The following is a 25,919-nucleotide window of genomic DNA, read 5'->3' as shown; positions in this document are numbered from 1 at the left end:
ACAGTCTCTGATCATGACCGACCATGACCACTCACTATAAAATATTGAACACTCTTTACTGTAGTTCTAATTGCAATACGAAATGTCTGACATGATGTGAAATTAAGTGGTTATTTAAAATAAAGAAAGGGAGAGTGGATAGGCAGGTCAGCTGGTGATCAGCTGGTCGACCAGCTAAAGCCATCTGGGAGTGTCAAAAGCACATCTTAAATCAGCTTGACCAGATTAGGCTTGTTGAAGACGAAATTTTCTACCGGAATGATATAAATATAATACATTATATATTAAGAATGTAAAAATTGTATATGTGGCTTCTGTATCTATGAAAACAGCTGCAAAGAGAATAACATGAATGGTCATACTAAAGCTCGGGGAAATAGATGGTTCACTTTTTCAATCCAGGACAGGTAGAAGGGACAGGACACACTGAACAGATTTCCAGGGAGGCCATCTGCAACAGAATCATTAGACCTGCTAATGGTTCGTTTGCAGAAAACACCTTCAAATAAAAGCTTGACTGCATCAAGACCTGTCAAAAGATTCTTTATGACTTTTTGCATATGGTATATAATATGTGCCGTTCCTTTAAACAAAAATAAATTGCAAAGCCTTAAAGTCTGTTCTAGAACTTTTCGTAGGGACACTGCCTGGACCCCTTGAAATGACAGAACGACACATGTAATTATATATATATATATATCTGTGTGTGTGTGTGTGTTTTATTTTGGGCCCCATCCACCCTCAGACCACCTGAATCATTACTACTTTTCACCACATAAGCAGCATCTCTGTTTGAAACTGTGTGTTTATAGAAACATAATGTGGTCTGTCTCTAAGATGTTCACTTCCAGCCCTACCTGCAACAAGCTGATTTTATTATTATTTTTGCCTATAACAATACAATGGATGTGGTGTATTGCTGCCTTTGAGTCTTTAGTCGTGCAGTATGAATTGATCAGAATGAAATACCAGCTTTTGCATCACATATGCACTAATGTTAAAATTAAATTTCAAATATCAGATGGCTTTGACAATTAGACCTACAAAGAGTGCTTGCTCCTATCTACCAACACCCCGTGTGAACAATGGCAGCATTGATATTCAACCTAGCCACTGTTAAATGGTCTCAGACAGCAGGTTCAAGTGTGCTACAATTGATCTCGTCATTTCCCCCAGCCTTTATAGTAGGTTTTATGCTATAATGCTATAATGTACCCAATGCAAAACACAGAAAGTGTGCATACAATAAAGGCCGGTTGTAGGCATAGGTGGCATATACGATGGAATATTCTGTTCTTGTGTTGACGTCTTTACAACATTGGAGTTTGCCTGTTACGGTTACGTTTGTCTTTTCCAGGACGCCGTAGTTCTGGGTTTGTTTTGGAGACAGATCGAGCAGGCTGACGATAGCAGATCTAACGTAATTAGCTTGCATGCTATCGTCCGTGGAAACGAGAATAAGCGCTGATCTGGCTACTTTATCTAAACGTTGGTTGACCAACAGCACAACGGGCATATATTCCATTTACAGGTAACTTTAAGTTAACTAAAACAAATAGGAAATAGCAAACCAGCTAGCTACTTATCAATATTCTTTCTAAATCAAGATGCTAAGCAACCTAATTAACCCGACACTGTTTAGCTAGTGATAGCCAGCTATCGTGTACAAGCAAATGTTTTAAGTTGTAGGACCTGTTAGCAGCTAGCCTGGTCGCTAGTATAGTAGCAAGATTTGACCATAGCATTTTCAGTGTGTGACATCCAAAACTAAGCTCAGTTAGCTAACTCGCCGCACTTGTTTCATCCACATTAATTTTTATTGTTCCCTCTTCCGAAATACTTTCAGGTCGTGTGGATCAGTTAAATGAAAGCAGGATCATCATGTCATTTAGAGATTTAAGGAGTGAGTATGTTTTGAAGTAAACGTTATGTTGGGTTTTATTCTTTCAAATGCAGGTTTTCGACTAATGTAACTATTCTGTAATTGAATCCTGGGTGCTTGAAAACAGGGCTAGGGAAAGATGAAATAGAGACAGCAGGAGATGCACAGTTATTAATAGTTTATATAATTTTTCTGTGCCCTTTGGCTTTTTACAAAGATTTTCTAGGTTTATCAATGAATGCATAGATCCCATTTCACTCAAGTTCTAATGACTAAATAAAAGGACAATATAAAAGTGAACCAAACTTTAATTAAATCTTGAAAGGACATGAGAATAGCGCAAGTCATAAAGGAGTAACGGACAACACACACACTATTCATGCTCATTCTAAAATAAAGTATTTAATACTCTTTCTTTAGGAATATAAAATATTTGTACATTTGGCATTCTTTCATATTGCTTTCTGAAAATTAATTAATCTCACACAATGAAATATTGAACCAAGTGCTACATCACATGATTTTTGTTTATAAACACTTGAGTGTTGTCCAGCAAAGATCACATGTACAATTCCACCTCTGTGTCAAAAGATTTCACAGAAATGATGCGGGCCCTGGGATATCCTCGACTGATATCCATGGAAAATTTCAGATCGCCCAACTTTACCCTGGTGGCTGAGATCCTGATCTGGTTGGTGAAAAGGTTGGTGTCAAAATTTTACAAGACACATTATTGGATACAAGAAAGAGAAAAGTTGGCTCTTCACTTGAGCATGGATATTAAAATGATCCCATATTTCAGTTAATAACCGAATGTATTTCTGCCATTCCTGCAGATATGAGCCGCAGATGGATATTCCCAGTGATGTCGATTCAGAGTCCGACCGGGTTTTCTTCATTAAAGCCGTTGCTCAGTTCATGGTAACCACTTTCTGTATAGATATTTTGTGCGGCATTTTTTTACCCTGAAAAATAAGGCAGTGTATTTTATTTACTACTTCACAATGATAGTTCATGGTTTGCTGCAGCACTAACATTATGACAAATTTGTACCAGTATGCTTATGCATCTTTTCTTTCATAATTTAAGCATTTTGTAGACTTCCTTGTAATTGGGGTGGTGTGGGAGATCATACCCTGCAGAGAAAAATTGGCAAGCAAAGAAGAAGCTGGTACGAGTTGGCCACAAACTAGTCAGGCTTCACTTCGCTAAACCCTCACGGCTTTCTTAACAAATGCCTAATCTCCTTGCATTTGGGGTTCGGTTGTTGTTTACAGGCTACGAAAGCTCACATCAAGCTGAACACCAAGCGGCTGTACCAGGCAGATGGCTACGCAGTGAAGGAGATGCTGAAGATAACCTCTGTGTTGTACAGTGCCATGAAGACCAAGGAAATGGCCTCAGGGGACAAGGTTGAGGAGGACAGCAGCAAGTTCAAGTTTGACCTCGGATCTAAGGTGTGAGGGAGATTATTATTATTCCTGCTCCTTAATTGTAATTTGCATTGGCAAGACTCGTTTTAGTGAATCAGTAAGTAAGGGAATGTGGCTACTGGCGTGTATGCATTGCCCCGTATGTCATGAAGAAATGTTCTTGAAACCATTCATGGTTGATCTTTTCTTGTCTTCGGTCAGATTGCTGAGTTGAAAGCAGCAAGACAGCTGGCATCAGAGATCACATCTAAAGGAGCCACGTTATATGACCTGCTGGGGAAGGAGGTGGATCTGAGGGTGAGGAACAAGTCCAGGGCCCATATGCATTAAAATATCTGCATTGAAAGCATCAGTTCTGCGCAGTACACTGGATTTTAAGAACCGCTTTTTAATCTATAGTTAAAGTTTTAAGTTGCACTGAAATGTAAAAATTTGTTCAAAGTTTTTGTGAAGTTATCTTTAGTGTATTAAGTGTACTCTTAAAATAGCGGGAGTGCTCATACGTTCTCGTAACGACTTTAATAATACAGTGTTATGATCACAAATTAGAATGTTAAGTCCACAGTGTCCTTAAATTAAACAAAAAGTGTTGATGTGATTCAAAAACAGAGGACTGTTGGGAATGTACAGATTGCAGGCATTGCACACAAATGTAAGACTAATATTTGCATTTGTTGGACTTTCCCTGTTCTCTCAGGAAATGAGGACCGCTGCAATCGCAAGACCCCTGGAGATCAATGAGACGGAGAAGGCTTTGAGAGCGGCCATAAAGGATGTCCTGGTGAGTGTGGGAACCTGGTACCTCAGAGCTTGAGTAGGCAGGTGAAAGCCATATGCTGTAGATGGGTGGGTGGGTGGACACGTCAGTCAGATACATTTATATAAATAACCAGAAGGAGAGCATGAGCTCTGTTCTGATGTGTGAAACCAACTTACCCGCATGAAATGAAAACTGTTCTTGGGTTGTCCATAATATTTTATTAATCTTTTCTTTTTCATTTGTAGCGTGTAGTGTCACTACTACATTGACTCCACCCTTCAAAATTGTTTAAATTTAGCATTTATTGCTAATACAAATGACAGTGGCTGGATTTGCACCCCAAACAGTGTTGCATCTGTTGCAACATACAAGTTTATCTGGCTTTAGTGGAGGACAAAAAATTATAGCCCTTGTATCTATTGAAGCTGAACACTCACCTGTTTTTTTTCTTTTCTTTTTTTAATTTAATTTGGACTATAGGAAAATGTCCAGAGGACGAACGATATGTTGAACAATGTGTCATTGGATGAATCCAGCCTGGAGGCGAAGATTGAGAAAAAGAAGCAGGAGCTGGAGAGAAACCAGAAGCGCCTGCAGACACTGCAGAGTGTGCGGTGAGTTGAAACCCACCGGGAGCATCCGGTCCTGTCAGAAACTTCACTTCCCCGTCTGTGGAACAGGCGATGAGCAGTGGAAATGAAATAGATATATTTCAATAAGCAGACCTACAAAGGTTTTAAGGGCAATTGTGTGTAAAAAGCAAAATAAATGAAACTGTCTGCAAAGTGAATCTAATGTACTGTAAAATGAGTCGGGGATGTAGAGGAGGGGCTCTGTATCCACAGACTCTGTCCATATGCTCTGATCCATGCTGATCTCCCACCCCACAGCCCCGCGTTCATGGACGAGTACGAGAAGATAGAGGAGGACCTGCAGAGGCAGTATGAGATTTATGTGGAGAAGTTCCGCAACCTGAGCTTCCTTGAGCAGCAGCTGGAGGACTACCACCGGCTGGAGCAGGAGAGGTTTGAGGTGAGGGGCTCCAGTAGGTGACAGAAGTGGCCGGGGGTCTTCTAGAGCCAGTCGGTATAGTAACACTACCTGACCTGGTTTTTTTTCCACAGGAGGCAGAGAACAGCCTTAGAATGATGCAGCACAAGCTGAGGGAGGAGGAGAAGTCTCTGGTGAAGAACGGAGGTGAGACAGCCATGCTTTGATGTTTGATTGAATTCTTAAGGCCTCATCTGTGTTAGGGTCGGATATCGAGAGCCGTTTCCGAATTGGAACCAATTCAAAATTTCCAAGAACCGGGAATTCATTAAGAAATGTGCGTTTCAAATCCTGACACTGTATTTTCAATGGCATTCGCGATGAGTGAAATGCAAAGAATTTTAATCAACTTCCAGGACCTGCTGCGCTTACGTCTATGCTGCTTAGGTAATACATATGCATCAATGCACCTGTAATAGGCCACACCCCCACGATGCGGGAAAACAGTCCGCTTCACAAAAGGCACAGATGCCAGTGCCAAGATCTGATCTATTCTTTGACTGACCGCAGTGAAAGATGAAGATTCGGACATGGACATCCCGGAGGACGAGGGCTCAGACAGTGACATAGAGGAACACAGGCCCTCTAAACCTCGCCCAGGCAGAAACCCCATGCCAGGTACTCTGCCTTTGATAATATAGCCATTCACCTTTACGGGATCTGATCTGTCATAAGTAACATGTTTCAGCCTTATTGCCCTATGTGCTAAAGTTTAATTAAGTTAAGGTCGTGTTAAAATGTGAATAAGGCTCACTGACATGCCTAGAAACGTTCTGCCCCACACAGGAAGAGCTGGAGCCCGGTTTGTGGGTACAATGCATGGAGGAGACAGTGAAGAGGTAAATATGGCATCCAACTGCTGATTTTAGTTTAGTTTCACCCACGAGGATGTAGCCACGCCTGCTCTGTTGAGGAGCATCAAAAGTCAACCTCTGACCCGAGTCTCTCGGCTTGTTTGAATCTACAGGAGGATTCCGAGGACAGCGAAATAGACGTGGATGAGGATGATGAGGATGAGGACGGGGAGGAGGAAGAGAACGAGGATTTGGAGGATGACAATGACAGTCTGGAGGTGCCAGCGCCCAAGCCCTCCCGGCCACCCCGTGCAGGCCACCGCCCCGAACTACTGGAAGAGAGTGACAATGACTTCTGAGACATGACTACTTTATGCTCAGCAAGAAGCACATGCACACAAACACTACATACTCCATTACAGTCATTTAAGAACCTTCCAGTCAACACAAACATGCAGGTGTGTGCTCCCCGTTGGACCATAATAAACTTGCATAAATACGATAACATAAATTGAAGCACATTATGTGAACATGCCTGCATATGTGAAGGTTTACAGTTCTTTCATGTTGTGTGGCTGTAGAGTACGGCTTATCAAGGGGTCACGAGTATGTGCATATGGCAGTGGACCAAATATGGTAGTGACAAAAATTGTCATGAAAATCTAAAAGTTAAATTTGGTGGTCTCGTCAGCCTCTTACATGCAGCCAGTATTGTCAGTATAAATGAAAAGACGCTGGGGGAAGAGTGAGTTTGGTTATACGATTGCCTTACTGTTTGTGTGTTTCAGAGTATGTTATTGTGACCTAAGGCCTGCATTTTGTAGTCAGGAAATAGCCTCTAGATGCTATTTGTGTAGTGTTGGTTGTTTAAAAAATGTAGCATGTTTTGACCACCTGGTGTATAGAAATATCCTGGCAGATCCGTTTCACATTTCACCCTCAAAAAATTTCATAGTAGACTTGTCATTTTGGCAAATCTAGGAATGAAGCTTAATGTTCTTTTCTATTTTCAAACTATGTTTGACAGGCACGTCATGAAAACAGGTGTCTTTTATTGCAATCATAAGATGGCTTTCATTTGAAATATTAACAGAGCCAATCCACCCCTTTGCGACTCATTTGTTGTTATCATTCTGCCCACTCTGCCTTTCTTGCAGGGGTAGAGTGAATGTAAGTGGCAGAAATTGTACTGAATGCACCCTCACACAGTTGCAGCTCGATGTGTGAGAAGACCACTTTAAATGGCAATATAGGTGCCACTGTAGATGCCATTTCCAATGCTTTCGTAACTGGTGGAATAGTTTTCTGAAGCAACGGAATGCTGTCTTGAGTGTCTGGAAAGATCATATGTTTGAGTCTTAAGACAGCTTTGTAGCACTAGGCAGGCAGGTAGTGTAGTGTAAGATTGAACACAAGACCTGTAATCTCAGTGCATCACAGGGCATCCAAACTTGCAATGTCTTTTTCTTTCTAAGTGTTTTTGGCTAAGAGCAGGGAAAATGATAACAGCGGTCTACTTCAATTTCTATTGGTACCACACAAGCATTCAACTATGGAAAAGGGATCACTGAGCTTTTCTGAACACAGTTTTACATGTTTTTATTAATAAATACAGAATCCATACTGCACCTTGTGTTTTTAATACAGTTCAGCTTTTAGTTTCCCATTGTGAAATATTTGTTGTGTAATAGGGAATGATAAATTAACATGCTATTGTAATGTAACTAAAATATTGTTTATTATATTGAACACATTCAAGTAAAAAAATAATCCCATTTTTGGCAGTATATATAAAAGTGATGCAGAACATTTTTTATTAAAAGTTTCTCATCTTGAACCACTGGCTTGATTCTTAAATATAAATAATAAGCAGAAAAGGTATAATGTAAAAGATATTTATCCTGCACACAAATTTAGTTTATAATAAGATTCTTCCTAACTCCTTTCTCTAGTTTCTTTATGCAACAGACTTTTAATATCTATGCAATACTTTCATAAGCTCCATCATTGCATGAGCAATGAAAACAGTTCACACAGTCCTACAGCATATTAAGTGCTGATATTAAATGGGCTTACAAAAGAGTGAGTTTTGCATTCAAGTATCAGTTTGTTACATACGTGTACATGATCAAATGTAACAGTATCTGTCAAATAATAGCATCAGTTATTGTTACATAGATGTATCACCTTATCTTTAGGCCACAGATTAAATGTAAAAGTTCCCTTGAAGAATTTTAGCAAACACAAGAAAAGGAAATACAAGGACAGTGTTTGGCTGGAGTTAGAAAATGGATTGCCTTCATTAGGCTTACTCATAAATAAGTAAAAGTAATGATACAAATTAAACCGAGCACTTCCCTTGGGTTTGAGTTTCTACAGCTGATGTTCATCCCTCTACCAAGTTGGAATGAATCCATATGCTCAGTAATGTAGATGTGTCCATGGAGAAGAGAGCTCAGAGAGCTGCAGTGGGAGGATGAACATGATCTGCTGATGTTGCAGAATAATCCCTGAGAATTTATTGACTTCTGTTTGTATGTTTATTCAAGTTTCCCATTAGGTGTGTCCTCAAATCAGCCAACCCAGCAGCTCCTCCCAGAGGAGCAGGGGTAAGCTCAGATCACCAACAGTGATAACCATGAACAGTCTTGTGCTTGCTCAGATCTTCACCACGCAGTTCGGAGAATTTGTTTTGATGGCATCAGAGATGACCTTTGCACCCGATTCTCCAATGCGGTTCCCTTGGAGGCTGCAACAAAGGCAAAGTCACATTAGGAGTTGCTGATTAATCTTTGTGTCTCCTTGGTAGAGATCAGTGCCCTTCTATGTGACTTGATCTGGAATAAAACATTTAAATTTCAAATTCATTCAAGTGGTACCATGCACAGTTCATGTGATCTCAGCACCATACTGGGTTGTGAGTCACTGTAAGATGTTTATAGACAGTGCCGGCCCATCCGTTAGGCCATATAAGCGACCGCCTAGGGACCTGGCATGGTTAAGAGGCCCATGTGTGGTTTTAAAAAAAAAAAGATTTTTATTATTTATTATTTTGGGGCCCCACGGATTCGCGGCTGGCTCTGTGTCTAGGATTGAAAGGACCAGGCTAAGGAAAGATTGAAAAACTTCAGAGAAGAGAAGATACTTGCTTGATGTAAGTGAGATTGTGGTTTCCAGTCAAGGCAGTGGCAATAAAGATGGCTCCATCCATTCCTAAAGAGTTCTCCTGCAAACTGGAAACAAATGTGAAAACTAGCAGAGCAATAAAAAAAATAACACCACAATACAGTTCCCCCTGAAGCTTCCATCAAGCAGGTGCTTTTGACTAATCCACCATTTTGAATCCCACAGTTTAGTGGTTATAATCTGTAGAGGTGTTCCAGGATTTGCTTAATTTAAAAAAATTGGTACATAAACCATTTTCTCAAATGAGAGGGAGCAAACATATAAGCATACTTTAAAACTTGCAGACTTCTGTTTTTCTTCAGCGCATTCGACATGGCTTTTGCTCCTTCCATTCCAATTGAATTCCCACGCAGACTTGAATGAGAATGAAATAACAGACAGATTAAAATGAAAAAAAGGATTGTATTTACTAGAAAGCTAAATGAAAAGAAAGAAAGAAAAAACTCATTTGAAAAGCATGCCCAATTTATTTTCTTGCAATACTAACTTTGTATAGAACCTGCTTTGTAAGTCTAGGTATTTGTACTATTAATGCTTTTTAAGAAACAGAATCATGTATGTTTTTTGGTTGTATGGCCAGGAAAGACAACTGTGGCTGTCTCACACATTTGTCTCAGAATAATCAGCAGTTTACTGGTATATATGCAGGAAAGAAAAGTAACATGGGAAGTAGCATGAGACTTACTCAAGGGTGTGCAGGGTTTTGTTGAACATGAGAGCTTCGGCCAGTGCAATGGCACCAGTTTGGCCAACAGAGACACCCTGCAGGCTGGAGAAAGCAAGAAATAATAGAGTCATAAACCTTTCTACACCTCCCAAATCTACTACTAGAAAATGGAAGAAACTTTCCCTCACAGGACACTCAACATGAGCAAAATCTGTTTCAAACAATAGTTTAAAAAATAACATTTTTTTTACAAGCAACACATTGTTTTTTAAAATGAGCAAGAATGGTAACATGGGATTAATCCCTTCAAAACTCATAATAGCACTGCCAATGACAATCCTTGACAGGAAGTGATTTTTTTCACTTGCTGCTCTTGAAAAGACTGATTTATCTCTGTGGGCTGTAGAAGATTTATGATGGGTTTGTGTCCCCAGGTCAGGACAGTAAGGTTTTAGATGGTGTTTGAGCTAGTGATCAGAGTGGGGCTCACAATAATGTCTTCAGAGCTGTGTTTCTCCTCAGGGCTTCTGCTAGAGCGATCATCCCCTCATCCCCAATGGCATTTTCCTGGAGACTGCAGTGAAATTACAGTATATATACACACACATATAATTTAATTACTGAGAGTTGAAACAGCCATGACTAATAGCTTTTTGACAGTGCATGCAAAAAGAGAATGTCAAGCTTAATTAATATTTTGATTCTGCTGTTTCAGTGATCCATCTAAAGCCTGCCATATGCTTGTCTGCCCTGTGTTTCTCTTCAACTACATGTACAAGGAAAATCAATCTGTGCTGTATGAATATCTGATGAGTCATCAATCAGACCCAATTTTCTTTACAGAAAAGATGATACTGATAAGGTACAATACAAGCTTATAAGCTAGAAACATTTGATTGCCATCAATTTAGAGGATGTGGTCACAAAGGACTGATGAAAGCATTCATTAAACGGCATGAGGAAAGAGCAGCGGAATTGAAAGGGAAGGAAGGGCAGCGATACTGTACGCACTCCAGTTGCTGCAGGGTGGTGTTAGACAGCAAGGCATGAGCCAGGGCCTTGGCAGCTTTGGACTTGATGAAATTCCACTGGAGGCTGCAGGAGATAGAGATGTTCTCAGTCATCCTGAGCAAATACAGGTTACTGGTAATGCATGTGCTGCTCTGCCAGCTGTGGTATCCTATTGATGTTCAGTGATGCACCCCACCCCCTTGACCCTTAGATATAGTCATGCCCATTCTTGCTATTTCTGTTAATGTGTGCATTTATGTGGTTTGTGTTTCTATGGTAACGTTTGTGGGTGTGTGTGTTGGGGGAGGGGGGGGGGGGGGTGCTGAAACAGTAGCTTACTGCAGGGATGTGAGAGCTTGGTTGATCTTCATTGCACCAGCTATGGCCTTTGCCCCTTCATCATGCAACAAATTTGCTGTGAGACTGACAGACAGACAGACGGAAACACACACACACACACAAAAATGAGAGTGAGATTCATATGAGATTCATATATCAATTCTTATTTCCTGTACTATCTACAGCTTAAGAAATAGAGCACAATGACTGCTATTTAAATATAACTTTTCACTTATTTGAGTTAGTATGATAAAGTGTTCTCCAACTTTATTCACACTTGATAAAGATGAGGAACGAAGGCTGGATAAAAAAAAGTCAGGTAATGAACAATAGTTTATGCCCAAAAAAGGGAAAATGATAACCTTTAATGCAATGCAATGTTTGGAGAAAAATATTTTGTTTGAGAAGTTTTTCAGTATGTGCCCCAGTAATCCACACCCCTCATAATTATATTACATAAAATGCAACAAAAAATAAATCATGGCCACATTACAAATCTGCTACTTTAATAAAAAATAATTAAAACATAGCTACGTACATATTATTTCATACAGTCTGTTTATATTTATCAAGAGCGTGAATAATTTTAGTGAGCAATGTGCGCATGCTAAATGAGGCCAGCCAGACTCACTCCAGATGTGTTAGGGTGTTGTTCTCCTGCAGGGCTTTGGCCATGTCCTTAGCTCCTTCCACGCCAATGGAGTTCTCACGCAGACTGAAACGCAAAGACACCGAAGCATCGCAAAGTTCAGGCTTTCCCAAACTCTCCACCAAAACATAAAACCACAGTGCTAAATACAGCTTGAGGTGACTCAGACATGCCAATTTAATTTTGAAAATTTTCAACTGCAGGAAAAAAAAAACACTAGTAACAATTTACTAATTTGGGTTTCAATTAAAAAAATAAAAATTAAAAAAATCACCAAAACAGAGCAGCACAGTGCAACCTCTTGGATATGTGTGTAAGAATGTATGTATCCCATAATTAGAGTAAAATAGATCTTTAGCCCTATTCACACGGGACTAGTATTATCTGGGGACCTCTAGTAACTTGTAATAATTGCGGAGGTCGTCTGTAATCTTAATCCCGTGCAAATCTGCCATGTCTGTAATTTGTCAAGTAAAAATTCCCCCGCAAATTACCTACCATATTTCGCCAAACATAGAGGTCATGTGATAATATTAGTCCCGTGCGAATCGGCATCCCGGTGATTTGGGGTCGTATTTTACCATTACGCAGAGCAGAGCCTTGACATTTTCAATCATATCCGGGGGGATAATGTCAGTAAATTCGAGTAAAATACAGACTTTGCTTATCCTGTGCGAATGCGCCGCACAAAACACAGACGTGGGGGGGTAATTTCTAAATCACATGAGGTCCCCAGGTAATACTAGTCCCGTGCGAATAGGGCTTTAAATGAAATTTTCCTCATTTGAACAGCCTTCATTTCAACACTACTGTGCAAGTCCATACAGCTACAGTCCATATGTGTGTCCTTTGCCTAGTTTTTGTTTTGATTTAAAAACGCACACATAAGAGACAACATAAAACATGATACAATACAAGCCCAAGGTATACCCGTTTGATACTAAGTAAAAATGTCATATCTAATTTTGTGGCTGACTCCATAATATTTTTCTGGGATGAGACTGCTGTGTACTGAGGTGTGATGAGGGGGGTGGAGTGGGGGGATCATGGCTGTGGGTGGAGATGCTGGGGCAGCGCAGTGTAGGGGCAGCACAGCAGTGTTGGAGGCCGGTTTACTGTGCTCACTTCAGATGCCTGAGTCCCCGGTTGTGCCGCAGGGCCTTGGTCAGCACACTCACCCCCTTGTTGCTGATGGAGTTACTTTGGAGGCTGCAATCAGGAACATAAAGCTGAGCCAGAGAATTGCATAGAAAGATGCAAGCATAAACTGGAGGACCACCATATATTTTTCACACTATGATTTGACCCATAAGGTCGTAAACCGAAAACTGATATGCCCTATGTACAGAAGGGAAGAAACCAGGAATGCCTTTACTTCAAATCCAGTTTATTGTGTGATCTGTTCCATCATGATTAGTTCTGCAGTATATTTACAATGGAAAATATACTATAGAACTAATAAGGATGGTACAAACAGATCACACAATAGTTGATTAGTTCTATCGTATATTTGAAATGGAAAATATTTTAAAAACCAATCTATTGAAAGAAAAATGAAAATGAACACATTATTTTCAGGACCTGAACATACATGCATACATTCAAATTAAGCAGATTACAGATCTCAATAATGGTCATACACCATAAAGAATGGTGGTACTCAAGTATCCTGAAAATCCCACCGTCCAAAATCTGAATATAACCTCTAAAAATGATAATTGTTTGAAGCACTAACTGAAGGGCGATGAGGCTGTGATTGACTGTCAGCGCCTGGGCCAGTGCTGCCACACCCTTGTCCCCCAGCTGGTTACTGGACAAACTACAGAGGCACAGGAAAAACAAAACTCACCACGCATATACATAATGACGAATGGATTTCAGATAAATCTATGTAAAAAAGTGAACTATCTCTAATGACAATATGCCATTCCGATGCTACTGTGAGAAATGTTCTATAGCTCTTCTCTTACATCAGTTCCCTCAGAGTCTGGTTCTTCTTCAGTGCCTCAGCGATTCTCTGGGCTCCCTCGGTGCTGATGGAGTTCTTCTGTAAACTGGGACACAAAGTGTTTATGAGCTGAACTGCAAATCTGTGGTAAACAGCTAGTAGAAGAGATTCTGTTGGTCTTCAGACAGGTGGGACGACACTCACTTCAAGGTGACTAGCTTGCGATTCGTCACCAGTACTTCCGCAATGGATTTGGCTCCCTCCTCCTCAATGAAGTTATTCTGGAGGCTGGAATAGAGAGGACATAAGGGTGAGATTCACAGCCAATCATAATGTAAGTGGTAGCTAATCTCTAGAATTGGCACAAATGTGCTGAATGTTCTGGATTCTAATTCATTAAAATAAATGTAATATGTGCGGTTCAGTTGGAAATAGATAAGCCACTTATCATATAGTGCACAGAAGGCTCTTGAATATATTTGTGTTTTGTGTGGGAAATGAACACACCTGAGCGACACAAGAACTTGGTTTCTCTTGAGGGCATCTGCTAGAGCTTTTGCTCCTTTGGGGCCAATGTTGTTGCTGCGAAAACTAATAGCAAGCAACACATATTACACCACAACAAATCAGACATGGATTTTTAAAAGGAAAATTGAAATTATTAAGACATCTCAGGAAAGACAAATTGATACACAGTTACACACTGACATTCTTCAATAATGCTGCTTCAAAAATGTGCTGTCTGTGCAATCTGAACAGAAAGAGAAACAAGGACAGACTCTGAACTGCATACTATTCAGAGACACAACAATGGGATCACCTAATGACTCACTCGAGTGAGGTCAGGCTCCTGTTGACCATCAAAGACCTGCTGATGGCTTTGGCTCCTTTGTTGCTGATAGCATTCTCTGCCAAGCTGATGGATCGGAAAACACAGAGATGATTAAGCCAGTAAGGGCACTAGACTGCTTAGCTTATAGTACATTGCAGGTTGGTCCCATCATGCTCACAAATGACAAAACCTAATGACATGTTGACCTCTTTAATTAACCAGTGTTATAGACATACTATTCCCTTTTACATTTCAGTACATTTCACGGTACGTGCATGTACTCAACAATGCAGTAAATCAGAAAGAAACTGTCAAAGATTGTTGTCAAGATTTGTCTTTGTAATGATTAAATTAATTTTACTCAAGGTCAAACCTTATTTTCTGTAGGTGACAATCCTTGGCACTCAGTAAGCTGCCCAATAACTCCATGACATCATCTTTGAAATGATTATTTTCCAGTCTGCAAAATGAAAACATCAATAGCCATTGGATGCTAACACTGAAAAAAATCAATAATTAAGAAACTGTCCTTTATAAATAATGAAATGAAGTAATGAGTTGCAGTAGCTTTGAACAATGATCAGAACCTTTGACCTCTCAGATATGATAAGCACTGTGGTTGCTGCAACAAGAACTAAACAGTAATTCACTCATTCAAAACCACATGTCTAAAGATGGGCTTTATGCTGCTCAAAATGCAATTTTCTCCATTAAAATCTACACAGTAAGTTTGTTCACTGATTGACAATTTCTAGGTATAGCTGGCTGTGAACATAAGGTACAATGCCTTGTTGATGTTTCAGAGCTAAAGAATGTAGCACTCAAAAGCCATTCACACCTAATTTAGCTAGTTTGCGCCCTCAAGTAAGAAAATTAATGATACCTTGCTAGCTAACAATCGATAACTATCCATTGATTTAACAAATAATAAACAAATTAGCAAGCTAGCTCTTGATTTGTGCCATTTTGCTTTAAATCTACAAGATTCATTTTACCAATGCCCAAGAAATATACTGATTTCAAAAGATTTTCAGTGCCAAAACCTGATAAATGAAGCAGTTCTTAAAAAGCAAAGTAACTTTGTACTGCACATTTTTAAAGTGAGAAACACCCCTGCCCCCTGCCCTCCTTCGCATTTCTACTTTCTGACCTGATGTTGGTGCAATAGAGTAGCTGTGGCAAAAGACTCTTGACAATGCCATAGTTGAGGCAGTTGGAGAGGTTGGTCTCCTCGGTGCACTCCTCAGACACCTGTAACAGGTAAGCCAGTACCGAACAGTTGATTGGTGTCAGCTTGCCAGCCAAGTTGTTGTTACGCAGGCCCTCCTCCAGAGTCCGTGTTAGCTCCGTGTGCTGCAGCTCCTGCAGACAGTGCACTATGTTGACAGCCCGCAAGGAGACTGTGCACCCTGAGTTTAAGACACTTTGCATGAAGGATGCAGCAGGGACCCTGAAACCACTGTGTTCATCTCGAGCCAATGGCAATAGCCCAGAAAGAGGCCTGACCACCAGCGGTGAGAGCATACCAGACAGAAAGCGCACAAACATGTCCAGCTGACCATCTTCTGATTGCTGTGATCTCTGCAGAGCATTCTTGAAGTGGTTCTGGAATCCAATTTTAGGCCAAGACATGCCACTCTCTGTGAAGAGGTCAAAGATGGCCCGCTTGGAAGCTGTGTAGTAGTAAGTGGCAGCTAGGAACTCCTGGATGCTAAGGTGGATGAAGCAATAGACTGTGCTTGCTGCAGACTCCTCCTTGAGAAGGATATAGCTGCTGAGGCTGCTCTGAAGGGAGGGCATGTCAATGCCATTAGCTTTCATGTCCTGCTCATGGAAGGTATACTTCCGTTTGATAAGCCCATAGAATGCCAGCCGTCCTAGGCTCCCTATTATCTTCCGGCTGCTTCCATAGGCCTGCTCTATCTTCAGGGGTTCCTTGGAATCTCCCTCCACTATCATTTTAAAAAAGTAAGAGTAGAGCTCTGTCCAAGTTCTGGGTAAGTCTTGTGAGCCATTCTTTATGAGGAACCCAATAGTGGAAGCCACAATTGAGCAAATACAAGGCACATAAGACATCACAAGGAAAATCTTGTTGGATTTTAAATGGGACCATATTTGGCTCACAAGATTTTCATCCTGAAACATGCTTGACAAAAAAGCCTCTATTTCTTTGTATCCAAATCCTGGTATCTCAGTCATCCTGTCTACCAGACCTCCAGGTATCTGGGCAGCTACAGTGGGTCTAGAAGTTATCCAGACGGATGCATCAGGAAGTAGGTTCCCTCGCACAATGTTAGTAATCAGGTTGTCCACTGGAACCTCCTTTTTGGGGTCCGTGCAAGTCATAGCATCTGAGAAATCCAGAGGGCATTTGAACTCGTCCAGCCCATCGAAGATCAGTAGGACCCGAGAGGACCCATTGAAGACATGGTTGAGATTAGTCACGTGGGGATAGACCTGCTTCACGAGTCGCTCAGCAGACAGCTTCTCAAACCCGTTGAGCTCCCAGAAGGTAAAAGGGAAGATGAAGCTGACATCCTGACAGATGTCCCCTTTGGACCAGAGCTGGACAAAGTGTCGTACCAAGGTACTCTTGCCAATGCCGGCAACTCCAACTGTGAGCAGGATGCGTGGTGGGATGCTCACACGGGTAAGAGGCTGCAGTAGTTTGTCCAGTGCCAGCTGTCTGGCATGGTGCCTCCCCATGCCTTTTGTAGCCTCAATTTGCAAGGCATCGTGCTCCTTCTGCTGCAAATCCGAGAGTCCCTCCACCAGCAGCAGGGTAGCAAAGCTGTCCAGGGATGTTCTCTTGGGCACCAGGCCTCCGTAGCGTGTCTGCAAGGCCTCTGTGTGCTTCTGCACAATCAGGTCTAAAGATAAGGGGAGTAAGGTATCACATTAAATTATCATGCATGTAAAATTATTTAAGGCTGTTAAATATCAGAAAATTCAACTAATGTGGGAAAGAATTGTTAACATATTTGTTTTGCATCAATCATGGGAGCTTTTTTATCAAGGATTACAAATGTTGGCGCAAATATAATTTTTTTACAATTTGTTTTATAAATTTGGTGCCCAAGGTGGGGATGACTACATCCAATTCCTACCCTAATTTGTAATGTTCAATTATCTGCAACCACAGCCGTGTTCGTGCGCGAACCTCGCTGCCAATTTAGCTTCTTTTCAAACCACAGACTACAGTTAAACTCACATTCAGTGGATTCGGAGGATGACCTTAGAAATGTGGCTTTAACATTCAGGCCACAGGTGCCTAATCGACTAGTGGGGGTCACTGGTGAGCGATGGAGGGCAGACCCCTAACAAACTGAACCGTTCCATACCTTAGGTGATGCAATTGAAATTTGTGCATTGCCCTTCCAAACTACTGGCCACAGTCAGCACTGGCACAATCTGGATTCGATCCAAGACCATGGGGCATAACCATGGTAAATGGTAAATGGACTGCATTTATATAGCGCTTTTATCCAAAGCGCTTTACAATTGATGCCTCTCATTCGCCAGAGCAGTTAGAGGTTAGGGGTTAGGTGTCTTGCTCAAGGACACTTCGACATGCCCAGGGCGGGGTTTGAACCGGCAACCCTCCGACTGCCAGACAATCGGTCTTACCTCCTGAGCTATATCGCCTGAACGATGCACCACAGTGTGGTGCCTTAAATGAAGGGGCCACTGAATGAGCTGCCCAGCCGTACATTTAAACTGAGAAACCTCATCAATACCAAGTGCACTTAACTGTCATCCCATTCCAGATGATTTCATTATGTAGTAGCAAAGCTGGTTTAATGATCATTTTATCATACCCAGATGCTCAAAGGAAGAATGATTCTTCCTTCCTGCAGCAATAAATCATTTGATGAATTCAGATGAAATTCTTTTAAGGCTTTTAGTTTTCAACATTTTGTTGATTGCAATGTATAAAGCCTTATATCATATTATTACTGCTTTTTAATCTGTAACATTTCATACAATCATTTATAATCCCACAAAACATGACAGCAAATGCCTAATTTGGCTGGTGGGTGCTAACTCACCCTCAAGAGTGATGAGTTGGTACAGCTTGTTATTGGTTTTCTCAATGAAGGTCTGGAGTGACTCAGAGGCCTGTGGGCCCTTGTTGGCCAGGGTGTCAATGACAGCGAGCACCTTCTCCGGTAGATGCACCATGGCCTGCATAGCCAAAGTCTCATCCAGGCTCAGCAGGTTTTGGTTCCGCATGTGGGCCACAATACTCTCCAGGAAGGGGCCAGAGATGGATTGCACTAGCTGCTTGCGGTACTTTTGTATCCAAACACCTGGGAGACAGGAAGTCAAGTGAAAATGCAGAGAGATCAGTGCAAATAGGAGGCTTGTCTATGGTAAAATATTTACATTAACATTGGCATAGTTCTGAAGAGTTGTGCCCAATTCAGCTAGTTTAATGATCTCACCTTCTGTTTTCATCTTTGTTTTTAGGCTGCAGGCATCAGACTGAAGATCGACATAACAGTCCTCTTGCCATGCTATTCGCCTATTGGAATCCAGGGTGAAGCTGCTTTGGGTGTTTCTCTCCATTAAAAGAATATGTTAGTGCTGACCCATTAACCTTTATCCATCACTCTGAAAACAAAGAATGAAAACTGGGTTAAAGTACTAGTAAAACCCAGTGATAGATGAATCGGGGCACAGCTGGTAAATATGAGGAAATTAGTAAAAGCCACAACCACCAATGGCTTATACCATCAATGGCTATTTTTTCAAATTCATAAATAAGGTATACAAAGACTTGTAAAATTTAGAAATTAGTGATATATATAGGCTGTGTTATGGATGGTTTGAATATTTGCAATGACAAAGGGTATCGTGTTGGCATGTTATAAAAGTCTGACAGAATGCAATTTCTGTCTATATAATGAATCACTTAATAAAATATGCTTTTCCCCCAATTTGGAATGTCTAAACTTGCTTATGTTCCAACACACAATACAATCTCTGTTGTCAGTTCAGGAAAGCCCAGGCATGCGCTCTCCTCGGAAGCAGGAGATGCCAGCTGACACTTCTTATCACACTGCAGTTCACAAGCCAGACTCGCACACACGTGAGTCAGAGGAAGATGCTCCATGTAGAGCTCAACATGAACTTGTGGACACCATATGAACCAGCAAGTAGATGCTGCCATCCTGGTCAATTGAAACGCTACCCCCCCCCCCCCCAGTATGCAGTGCAATGCCAATTGTGCATTGCACTGCATACTGACCACAGTCTGCATGGTAAGGTCTGGTTGATGCCAGACTGAGAAGCCCATTCATGTACTAGAACAGTGCCAAAACAGGATGAGGAATAATGCATCACTCATTCAGCAAACTGTTAAACTAACAAAGCTAACTGGAATATATAACTGACAATTACATCCATCCATCCATCCATCTATTATCAATACCTGCTTGTCCTGGTCACGGTTGGCAAGTACATATGCAGGCAATAGTGTTTGTGGATTTTTTTCTGCATTGCACTTAAACATGTATGCAGTATGAATGTATGGTATGCCTATTTAATAAAGGCTTTAAAAGCATACCTACAGACAAAGCAGCTGGCCAGGATGTGGCCAGGGTACATTTGAGGTGATGCTTTTCTTTATGATGTGGCTGTGCCAAAGCACATTTGGTTTATTTTTAAGTTTTATTATTTATCTATTTTCTTCTTTCTGAGCCCCGAAGGGACATCTTACGAAAATGAATACATTGTGTATATGAAATCCAAAATAAGGTCTAAGTTGTGTACAGTTTAGTGTTACACAGTTTGATTCATGAGGAAATTTAGCTGGGGATTTTTGATCACCCCCCCTTTTACTATTCTTCGAATAATGCAAGTGTAAATTGGGTTGTGCTTGTCTGTGATGACTCAGGGTCTGTAGGTAGAACAGCCAACATGTCTTTAAACACAATGCAGATGCATGTGCATCCAGAGGGCAAGGCCACAGAACTAAATCTGAGGGCTACACACATACGCACTTCACTTACCCACCAATACCCCCAGCCCAGCTCACCTCTAAGTGCAAGATGGTGTAATGGCATGTGACAAAAGCCAGTGATCATCAATGGGCAATTACTATGCAAAAGAATATGCATTTTGTCCTGTTACACCTGAAAACTTCAATGCATTGAGATATTTTTCCCCTTTAATCAATGCTATAAATTCAATACCTTTATGACTGAAAATGTTTTTTATTTAACTATTTTTTAAATTTAAAAACATATTTCTCTTTTACAAAATAAGACTACTAGCTTCCTAGCTTCTCCTTCTGAAAAGCAATCCCATAACATGATGCTATCACCACCATGCTTCATGGTGGGCATGTGTCACTTGGTGATGGTCTGGGTTTGGGTTTACTTTCAGGCCAATGAACTCAACTTTAGTTTCATCAGACCATATTTGGGTTGTGCCATATTTTTTTTCCATTTTGTTACGATGGACTTAAAGGCCCTCCTAGGATGGTTCAAAGATTTGCCAAGGTGTTACTGAGGTACAAGGTGAAGAGGAAGCTTTTTCATACAGGCAAGATTGCTTTAAGATCCTAAAACCCCATCCTGGAGCATGTATTGCTTGGTCGTGAATTGTTCCACTGTCATGACAACGTTCTTGGCAACGGACATTGCTGAGTAGAAACAAATGAAGCAAGCAGAAATGGGAGGCTGGAAGCAGGCTACGTCAATGCACCAAAAGAGAAACCACAAAACCTGCAACCTGCAGCAGTCACGGCATAGACGGCAAACTACAGATGATCCTCAATAAAACCCTTCACTGAGGGGTGGGGGGTGAAGGGGTTTCTATGGTGTGTGCTACAACTTGAGCACAGAAATGGCTCACAAACAGAAACAACGAGGCATTTGAAAGAAGGACTACTTTGCCATTGCTCCTCATCATAGATGATAATCTAGTCATAGATATCTTACCTCTCATTGCTAACAACAGCACAGCACAATCATTCAAGCTTCACTGCTAAAACAATATGGTTGCCAAATTTCTAATTACAATCTGCATTGTTGTATTCCTACCTTTCGCCCAATGCAAACTGGAATAGACTCCAGCACCCCCTGCGACCCTGCCCAGGATAAGCGGGTATAGATAATGAATGGATTTAAAAAAATAAATGAATGGTGCTGACAGCTGGCTGTGTTTCACTTTGGATAATTATGTTAAGAGACACATAAAATAGCGGGTAACTTTACATGTAACACAGATGTGTGTCAATATTCTGGCAACAGTGCGCTAACCACACAGTTGCTACAAACCTCTATCCGTACAGTCAACATTTATCTGTAACATGACCTGTCAATGGGTTGGATGATATAAAGTTTTATTTTTTTATCATTACTTCAAACCAGTAATACAATTGAGCGACCAGACATAGGGGGTCCCATTTTTTTTCACAGACTATTCACTAAACCACTAAAATTCCTCGTCCAACCTACCTAGCTAAAGGTAACTAGTATACAGAAAAAACAGACTAAGGTAACAAATCTGTGCATTCGTAGTTAACACTGCAACAATATTGGGGAGAAATCTTTTATTAATTTTTTTTATTTTTTTTTATTTTTGTACAATATGCACAATATCAATATTTTTTATTTACCTTTGCTGCTTAAAGTATTTAAACGATGGGGGGGGCGGGGGTCAGTTCAGTGCTAGGGGGGAACACGTTTTAAATATAGCACTTAAATCCTTGCTTTTGGTTACTTTTGAGAACATTATTACTTGGTTATTAACAAATACATATGTAGCTGGCTCACATGCTGTATTATTAGATATTATTCTGTTGTATTTAAATACTACAGCTTCTTTCACATACTCTGTTACCTGAGAAGCAGGAAACGACTGAATGAGAGGACTATGTGATAGACTATAAAAAAAAAAAATGAACCAAGTGACTATGAAGTCACCCATTGACTCTTCATGGGGTTGGTGAAAAGCATACACAGCAGGTAGACAATAATACAGCATGCTGATTCTGAGTGAATCAAATCCAGGAGGGTTGGTGAAGTTTTTTAAAATCTTTTACTGAAACTGTTTAATGTGAGCTTTTGATGGTCCCTAGCTTGATATGAATCTATATGAACCGTGTAACATGTTCAGTGCACATACATTCAGATGGACCTGAGCAGGTATGTTTATTTTTCATAACCCTCTTTCCTAATATCTTCCTGAGGACATAAATATATATTATGTTATTGTTTCATAATTTTTTTTGCATAGATAAATAGAACATCTTGAAATAAATCCCATGGATTAGAAAGTATTAATTTTAAATTTGACATTCTAATCCAAAATACACTGAATTGATTATGCCCTTGTAGAGATGCGCATTATGAAGTTGTCATATGCAGTTATTTGTCCGTTGATTATACACAATTGACGATGGAGTCAGAAAGCTGGCATACTGTCATAATGCATGACTACCAGAAGTGAGCAGGGAGCTGGATGGAAGCGGTAACATGTAAGAGTCAAGGGAGGCCTTATACGGTAATGTGCACTTTTTGTAGTATTTCTCATTCATAAATGAGTTATATGTGAAAGATTCAACCCAGAAAATTCAGCACCGGGTCCACCGCTAAACTAAACTAAACTAAACTAAACTGACAAAAAGGTCTTGTGTGCCCAACTGTATACATTCTGCATAAGGCCAATGTCTTTCACAAAAAGGTCTTGTGTGCCCAACTGTATACATTCTGCATAAGGCCAATGTCTTTCACAAAAAGGTCTTGTGTGCCCAACTGTATACATTCTGCATAAGGCCAATGTCTTTCAGTGTAATGTCTTAGCTTAGTAGATTACCTTATTGTGGGCACCTCACAAAGATTAAATTCTGCATATTATCCAAGCAATGCTTCCAACATTCAGACTTCAAACCTGGCTAATACATAATTTTGTTACTAAGATGTAGCGCACTGCTATTTACTAGGTCCTGATTATCCTCTTGACTGACCCTCTTCTCATCGAAATTCAAGATAACCCAAGGAATACTGCAAAGGTGCTTATTTCCTTCAATAAAGGCAATATCAGTAGTCATAATTAATTCTACTCAGTTTGCTTTGTAAATATATCTAAGTTTACATTTCCTTGCCCTGTTTGGCATAACAGATTAACCTGGGATTAAATAGGCAATTCTGTCAACATCAATCAACACAATTCACAGTATACTTGCATAGGGCATAAAGTAACATTTTCTGCTAGGTGGTGCATTTACAGAGTCTTCAGTACATCATATACTACGAAATGTGAAAATGTGTTTCCGAAATTAATCAGAATAGCCTCACATGCGGAATAAGGATAAGTTTTTTGTTTTTACAAATTGTACTATCACAAAATCATACATTTGCTGTGAAATCGGAGATTTTTCGCTATGTCTAAGAGTAGATGCACCACAAATGGTAAGTATATGATTAGAGTAGTATATATTACAGTTCTTCCTTTATATATGTGATGGTTTGAAATGGTAAGAATTGCATTAAATGACAGCTGATAGCATCCGTTGTGCCTGATTTAAGCAGAAGCAGCCTTACTCACCCAGGGTAATGAACTGAGCTGTGTTTCCCCTCAGAGAGTCTGCAGGTGCATCTCCTCGAGGGTTGCTCCTCTCGTTGGTTCTTTCAAGAGGAGGCAGAGAAAACAACATCAGTAACTCTGTTCAAGTCCACACATTTGGAGAAATGGGAGTTCTTAAGAAATATGAACTCATGTTTTTATTTTATTTCATTGGTGGCTCTTCGGTACACTCATGCTCTGAACAAAATGACTGTTCGATTAGCGCTCTGTGAAGCTGCACCTCTTCCTGTCTGACTTCTTTCTCTCTTCCTGTGTCACAGTCCACAGATTTCACTTTGAAACACAACACTTGAACTTACCATGCTGTAAAAGCATCTGCAGTCAAAAGCAAAACCACAGAGTCAGAGGCTGCGGAGCTGATGACCGAGGAACACAGTGAAATGGTGCAATATCAGATGTTAAAGAAGTGCGTTTTTTTCATTGACATACATAAAATTCAGTTTGCTTAAAAACATTTTGCTACTAAAATATAGGGAATAAATAGCATTTTAAAAAATACAGACACTCATGACTCACTTCCTTTAAGTGGCAAAATGTGTGCTCCACCTTCCACATACATGATGCCCAAAATGTGAACTCACAAAGAAAATGTACAGTTCCCCAAGCATCATATGTATAACATGAAAATTATAATCAGGCAAATGATAATACACTTCAGCACCTATCAAAGATTTAGCATCTGCACAGATATACATTTGTTAATGTTTTCTGTAACAACTTGCATTACTTTTAGTTGTGGGTATACTGTACAAGCCATTAAGTTGACCAATTTGTTTGAATGTTCTGCTATAGTATGTTCAACAATAAGATGATCATCAAAACTTGTAGGAAGAACACGAAAACCAACCCCTTCAAAAAGCTTTGAAAAGAATTAGTCTGCTCTCCCCAATATCCCTTATATGCAGTATCTGCAAGAGGCCTGGATTGTTAAAGAAGTATCAGTTACAACAAATATCGTTAATTCTACTGCCATTTTAATACAATTCATTACATCTTTTCAGTGCATAAACTGAAAAGGAAGGACCTTAAAGTGGAATAGGTGGTAGTGAGTACGGAAGAATACAGGAGACCACGGACAGGAAGCAATGGAGTGTTAACATACGCAAGAGACAAAACAGGAAGTGAAACACTTCATATAATGTACAAAGCCATGAAAAGGTATTTGCCCCCTTCCTGATTTCCTCTATTATTGCATATTCGTCACAATGAACAATTTCAGATCTTTAGTCAAAATGTAATATAAGACATATAAACACAAAACACATTTTTAAAATTATTTTATTTAATTAAAAAAGTTATCAATCACTCATATCATCCATGTGAAAAAGTAATTGTCCCCTTTAACTTAATAACTAGTTGCAGCAATAATTGCGAACAAATGCTTCCTATAATTTGTTACCCGTCTTTCACATCACTGTGGAGAAATTTCAGCCCACTCTTCTTGCAGAGCTTTAATTCAGACAAATTGGTAGGTTTTCAAGCAAGAAATGCTTGTTTCAAGTCCTGCCACAGCATCCCTATTGGGTTCAATCAGGACTTTGACTAAACCACTCCAAAATTAAAATTGTGTTCCTTTTCAGCCATTCAGATATGGACTTGCTTTTGTGTTTTGGATGGATGGATAACCAGACATTCTCCTTAAGAATTTTCTGATGCAGAGCAGAATTCATGGTTTCTTCAATAATGGCAAGTTGTCCAGGTCCTGAGGCAGCAAAGCATCCCCACACCGTCACACTACCACATTTGACTGTTGGTATGATGTTCATATTGT

The 25,919-nt window shown here is 40.2% G+C and overlaps 2 protein-coding genes across 2 annotated transcripts; one reads left to right on the top strand and one right to left on the bottom strand.

Annotated features, from left to right (window-relative positions):
* Nucleotides 1-1,345: 1,345 nt before the first annotated feature.
* Nucleotides 1,346-7,547, top strand: cluap1 (clusterin associated protein 1). Its single transcript, XM_064322332.1, has 13 exons — nt 1,346-1,531; nt 1,847-1,903; nt 2,474-2,585; nt 2,719-2,803; nt 3,160-3,339; nt 3,517-3,612; nt 4,013-4,096; nt 4,556-4,689; nt 4,966-5,107; nt 5,200-5,272; nt 5,636-5,743; nt 5,912-5,964; nt 6,093-7,547. The coding sequence occupies exons 2-13, from the start codon at nt 1,882-1,884 to the stop codon at nt 6,276-6,278; spliced, it is 1,275 nt and encodes a 424-aa protein (XP_064178402.1). The 5' UTR covers nt 1,346-1,531; nt 1,847-1,881; the 3' UTR covers nt 6,279-7,547.
* Nucleotides 7,493-25,605, bottom strand: nlrc3 (NLR family, CARD domain containing 3). Its single transcript, XM_064322327.1, has 19 exons — nt 24,110-25,605; nt 18,997-19,165; nt 18,601-18,861; nt 15,702-17,421; nt 14,925-15,011; nt 14,552-14,635; nt 14,227-14,310; nt 13,924-14,007; nt 13,742-13,825; nt 13,507-13,590; nt 12,897-12,980; nt 11,754-11,837; nt 11,123-11,206; nt 10,784-10,867; nt 10,263-10,346; nt 9,791-9,874; nt 9,376-9,459; nt 9,069-9,152; nt 7,493-8,668 (listed from the first exon to the last, which is right to left on the bottom strand). The coding sequence occupies exons 2-19, from the start codon at nt 19,118-19,120 to the stop codon at nt 8,578-8,580; spliced, it is 3,375 nt and encodes a 1,124-aa protein (XP_064178397.1). The 5' UTR covers nt 19,121-19,165; nt 24,110-25,605; the 3' UTR covers nt 7,493-8,577.
* Nucleotides 25,606-25,919: the final 314 nt, after the last annotated feature.

Source organism: Anguilla rostrata, chromosome 2, assembly GCF_018555375.3.
Source record: "Anguilla rostrata isolate EN2019 chromosome 2, ASM1855537v3, whole genome shotgun sequence".
NCBI lineage: Eukaryota > Metazoa > Chordata > Actinopteri > Anguilliformes > Anguillidae > Anguilla > Anguilla rostrata.
Note: the sequence above shows the minus strand (reverse complement) of the source record. Positions and strands in the feature narration are given on the sequence as shown.